General features: G+C 48.7%; 1 protein-coding gene across 1 annotated transcript; it reads left to right on the forward strand.

The window, feature by feature from the left end:
- Window positions 1-225: 225 nt before the first annotated feature.
- Window positions 226-2,676, forward strand: LOC138929213 (uncharacterized). Its single transcript, XM_070288528.1, has one exon. The coding sequence runs from the start codon at window positions 226-228 to the stop codon at window positions 2,674-2,676; it is 2,451 nt and encodes an 816-aa protein (XP_070144629.1).
- Window positions 2,677-5,887: the final 3,211 nt, after the last annotated feature.

The following is a 5,887-nucleotide window of genomic DNA, read 5'->3' on the forward strand; positions in this document are numbered from 1 at the left end:
GGCCAGCAGCAGCAATCGCTGCAATCGCTTCCCATCCATCATTTGTGGTTCGTTGCCGAACGTCTCCTCTGAGGAATTTTTTTTCGCTTGCCGTTGACATTTTTTCTTGTCACTGGTGCTGTGTCCACTGGCTTTCCGCGAACCAGAATTGGGTCGTCTTTCCTTCGCAATCCGTGTGGATTTCCTGCGGCGACCAACTGATTGACGACCCATTCGATTTCAAGAATGCCCACGGGAGACGAGGAACAGACTCCTTTGATTCCAGCAATTACCCTGGAAGGGTCCCAGTCTGGATCCCCGCGGCCTGATCAATTAAAGCCAAAGGCGGCCACTGCCACTTCAAGGGCAAAAGGTCAAGAGGCACTCGACACTGCCCCCAGTACCTCATCCAGATCTTCGCGATCCGTGACCAAGATGGCTCAAAAGGCGATAGATATTGCCCTCAAGAAATTTATTGCCATCACAGACCGTGTTAGCCACTTCGCGGCTAACCTGCACACTCCGGCTGCCCCTGACACGGACAGATTGCCCCCTGGCATGTGCCAAGTCCACCGGGACCAAATTCGGGCCCTGTGGGAAAAGGTCGAGAAAAGCTATGAAAGCTGCTCCGACCTCCTTGCCGAATCCGACGACCCTCCGACCGTTGCATCAGAGCTAGAAGCGAAGTATAGCTACTGCTATTCTGTGTTTTCGAAGTGTGTGTTTCAGCTGCAGGACATAATTGACAAGGCTGCCTTCCAACCCACACAGGCTTCCGCCAGTAGTCAACCACCCCCTTCTACGGGTTGTCGTCTGCCACCAGTGGACACCGAAGTCTTCACTGGGGACTATATTCGGTGGCCAACGTTCCGAGACCTTTTTACGGCGATCTATATCCAGAATTCGCGTCTCACACCGGTGGAAAAGCTGTTCCACCTGTTGTCAAAGACAAGTGGCGATGCACATGCCATTGTGTCGAAGGCCCCTCTTACAAACGAAGGGTTCATCTCCGCATGGCGGAGCCTCACCGAACGGTTCGAAAATCGGCGGTTGCTCGTCAACAGCCAGTTAAAGATCCTATTCAACCTTCCAGCAGTCCCCCAAGAGTCAGGAGCCGCTCTGAAAGAGCTGCAAGGCACCATCCAGAGTTGCCTAACAGCCTTAACTATGTCCTCCATCCAAGTCGAAACCTGGGATTGTCTCCTGGTATACATGGTTTCCACAAAACTTCCCAAAACCACACTGTCCATGTGGGAGCAATCCGTCCACAATAAGGCCGAAATTCCGACCTGGAACGAGCTGAACTCGTTTTTGACCGAGCGTCACCGTACTCTAGAGGCGATCGATGATATCAGGCCTAGCATTTCTGGGCAGGTTCCCCCCCGATCGACCCCTGCAAGCGCCCCTGCGCGCCGGCTCAACTCGTATGAGGCCCGAGTGACTCCAGCCCCAAGAGGGTGCGATCTTTGCTCCAGGGAAAACCACCCTATTCGTGTATGTCCGCGCTTCCTGGAAATGGATGTGAATGGTCGCTCCGACTACATCAGGAGGAAGCAGCTTTGCCTGAATTGTTTCGCACGAGGGCACCAGCAGCGGGACTGTACAAGTGCCCGTAGCTGTTTCACATGTCACAGCCGTCACCACACCCTCCTGCATCGTGATAATCCATTCGCGACCGCTCCGACTCCGTCTGCGCCAGCGAGGCCGCGGCCCGCGGATTCCCCAAGAAACGCGAGCACTTCAGAAGATCACTCTGACGTACAAGTGTGCTTCGCTTCCGGCTCAAAGGCCGTCCTGTTGGGCACCGCTCTCGTCGACATTTGCCATCTAGGGTGCACTTTCCAAGCGCGTGCCTTGATTGACTTTGGTTCCGAGGCGATATTCATTACTGAGAGGTTATTCAATCTCGTGAAACTGCCGTTCAAGACCACTCAAGCTCAAGTCTCCGGCCTTAACCAAACCATTGCCGCTCAGTCTACGAAACTCTGCACTCTCGCCATCCGAGCGCCTTCCAGACCCGGGCTGCAGCTGGAAACTGCAGCTTATGTTCTTCCGCAGTTAGCCGGGAAGCTTCCCTCGTATCCGATTCCACGAGACCTACTGAAGGGACTTCCTGACGTCCCGCTTGCTGAACCAACGTTCTTCGAGAGCTCCGAAATCGACGTCCTGATTGGAGCCGACATTCTTCCGTCCGTGCTTCTAGGCGGCTCCAAGAATAACATTTTCGGCTCTCTCCTGGCGCAAGAGACGATTTTCGGATGGGTACTCTCAGGCCCAGTGTCTTCAGAGGCCACGAGCGGCGTGTCTGTGTTCTCGACACGAATTTCCGTCCAGTCAAACCGCTCGGTGGACACATTCCGTCCCATTCGCAGTGCCGCTGTCTTGGAAAGCAGGCGTACCCACAGCGCGCAGTCCTACCGTTGCCGAATCTGCAACGGGTTCCACCCGCTCCGGAAATGCCAACAGTTCCTGAAACTCAGCGCTCATAAGAGGCTCCGTGCGGTTCTCGACAACCGCTATTGTTCAAACTGCTTGGCCCACGAACATTCTGAGGGAACCTGCCGCAGTGGTGACCAATGCAAGACGTGCAATCAGCACCACCACACACTCCTGCATGAGCATGACCATCCAGGGCATGCACCCCGTTCGCAGCAGCGGGCACCTTCATATTTCAAGTTCGCACACCATCGACCATAGCGAAGGTCGTCCCTCTCCCGATGGAAGCGCCCGTCTGCCCACAATAACCGGTCGCCTATCACTCCGATGTTTTATGTAACTGTGGTGTCGTAGCTCTATTCCGTGTTCCAAATCGCAAGGTTTCTATTACTAATTCCGATTTTTTTTTATCTCCGTCTTATTCCGCCAGTAATAGCAAACCGCATGTCTCCACATCCACGCAGCGCCATGGAACTGGAGCGCAGATGTACTCGAGGTTCCAATTCCTACCGATGCCGAGTCTGCAACAAGATCCATCCGCTCAAGATCCGTCGCCGATTTCTCCGACCAGTGAGGTGATTGCTGAAAAACGTGCGGCCAGACCACCACACGTTGCTGCACCTATCCGAACAGCCAATGGATCCGCGCCAGTCGCGGCAGGATGTGCCCGGCCTCGGAATTCGTCTGCTGCTCCTCGGACCTTGTCTCCACGGCAATCTTCAGCCGCTCCTCGGCCCTCGTCCGGCACTCCGCGGCGTTCTGCAGCCGCTCCTCTACCATCATCCGGTACGAATTTGTTGCAACCCGAGTGATTGCAAGGGGGGGGGGGAGAATGTTTACGCGAGGAGGCCCCTGCTCCCCCTCTGCCCACCGAGCGTCTGAGCGTCCAAAAGCTCAAGCGCTCCCAGCGTAGCAACGCTCGCCCGCTCTGGCCTTCTTGCTCTCTCGCGCTCGCTCTCCCGCAGCGCTAAGCGCTTTCGCACTCTCGAGCGCGGGCCTCGGGCTTCGTTGCCGAACACTCGGATCGTCCGCTGCCGCTCTCTCGCTCTCGCTTAGCGAAGACAACGGGCGTGAGCGCGGCCGTTTGCTGAAGTTTTAGAGTTAGTAATATGTATGCAGCTGAATAAAGCTGATCGCTTGAATTGCCTCCACGACGCCCCCGACTTTGCTTTTTTTCGCTTCTGGGTTCTTTTGTCTCTGCGCCGGTGGAAACTACTTTTGTACGGATCTTCAGTGGAAAGGATCGCCCCCCTCCTAAACAGCGTTAACATACGATTCTTCAAACATATTAACAAATTTAGTCTAAAAACTGATCATCAACTATGTTAATGTTCAGCATCTCAGTTTCAAAATCGTCTGCTAAAATTTCTGTTTTTTCATTAATAGTATCGCTCTCTACACTTTTTCCGTTATATGTTTCCTGTTCTATCAAATTTCTTTTAACAATTACATCTTCTGGTAGTTTTCCCATAACAGTTGACTTTTCTGATAATTTTCCTCAAGAGACTCATTTTCTAAAAATTTTTCCTTAACAGTTGCATTTTCTAAAAATTTTTTCTTAACAGTTGCATTTTCTAAAAATTTTTCCTTAACAGTTGCATTTTCTAAAAATTTTTCCGTAAAAGTTGCATTTTCTAAAAAAATTTTCCTTAACAGTTGCATTTTCTAACAATTTTTCTTTAACAGTTTCATTCTCTAAAGATTTTTCCTTAACAGTTGCATTTTTCGTAAGAGTTGAATTCCCCAACAGTTTTTTCATAACCGTTTCATTTTCTATCACAGTTTCGCTGGGATCGCCATTGGCTATTACGGCAGTTGGTAGTTGTTTATCCTTTTCCCCATATGCTTTAATTATATTATTAATATCTCTATTAATGTCGAGGGTGTCTAGATTCATGCTCCGACCATATTGATTCACCAAATCTGTTTCCAGAACTACATCGTGTCTCATTGATTCATTAGCGACGACAATCACATCAAATTGAAAATTGAATAAAACAGAACGTTTTTCCAAATATTTTAAATTGGCTCTTGTTTAGCCCATTATGCAGTTGATTAACTATTTTTGATGATACCTCAAATGGAATTTTTGACTGCTTAACGAATGAGATCACGCTTTCTGAATCTATGAGACATTCTGCCATAATAGGTAACTCATTGAAAGACACGAAAAAAAGACTTGTAACCTTCTTACATAGTCGTTAATGTTGCTGCTGTTGTTGCTTTTCCTTAGACGGTATTCTCCCACAAAATGGCCCATTTCTCCAAAAGCAAAACATGATCCAGGTACCCTTGCTGGCTTACGGCAGTCCTTGGCGTAATCGAGTGACGCCGCTGATCCAGCCCTGTTAAACGGTTTCTCTCCCTGGTTGTCGTCAGCGTTGCCACGTAGTCCGTTTTCGAAGTTGCTTGCTGGAACGTTCACGTTTGCAGCGTTGCCACTCAGTAAATTTCCAATTGGGCTCGCTGGGACGCTCAAATTTCCACTGTTGCCGACTGCCTGATCGTGTATTTGTATTTGTATGGCGGCGCGTTCCTCTTCTCGCTGTTGTCTGTGTGTGGCGACGCCTGCCTCTTCTTGCTGCGTGTCTCTTCTTGTTGTTGCGTTTGTATTTTGCTACGATTTTCTGCTCGCTGCAACTCATTTTGCTGCGCAATAAATGCTGTCCGTAGCCGTGTGATAATTTCAAGATGTTCGTCTTGCTCTGCAACATTCTCGGAAATGCTTTCCTGTGACGTCGCTTGCGTTGGATTTTCAGGATCGATGTTGGCCAACTGGAGTCTAGTGCCAGGGGCGCTAGGCTTATCTTCTCCAAAATTCTTGTCGGCTTCTTCTTCTGGTACTTGTCCTTGAAGTTCAGGCGGTATTTGCCCTAGACGAGTCATCAATTCGTTTTTTACACTTTGGGTTGACAAACCCAACGTTGAAGGCCATTTTTTCAACTGGACGACCGAAAATACGTTTATCTTAGCTTTGTTCATAGCGTAGGCTTGACCACTTCTGAATTTGTGGTAGACAGAATATAATTTCACAACTCTTCGACACAGAATGGATCTCCTCGAGATGTGCTTACAGACTAATGTTCTCTTACATAGGCTCAACAGAATAGGTATCGGTGTTGTACAAGTATCGGTATCAGTGTTAAGCTATCGGTATAGCCGTTAAGGTATTGGCCTACTACACAACGAAGCTATAATTTTCTTCCTATTAATTTCACGATCGTTCCTATGGCAGCTATATCATATAGTTGTCCGATTTTCATAAAATTTTTACCAAAATTCAAAAATAATATAAAATATCTATATCTAAAAAATAGTGTAAAAATGTTGAAAAACAGCAAAGTTATAATTTTTTTTCTAAAAATATATCGAACATTTGTATGGCAGCTATATGATATAGTCGTCCGATCCGGCCCGTTCCGACATATATAGCAGTGAGAGCATATAGAAGACTATATGAAAAGTTTCATTC

The sequence above is a fragment of the Drosophila kikkawai genome, chromosome X (genome assembly GCF_030179895.1).
Source record: "Drosophila kikkawai strain 14028-0561.14 chromosome X, DkikHiC1v2, whole genome shotgun sequence".
NCBI classification, from domain to species: domain Eukaryota; kingdom Metazoa; phylum Arthropoda; class Insecta; order Diptera; family Drosophilidae; genus Drosophila; species Drosophila kikkawai.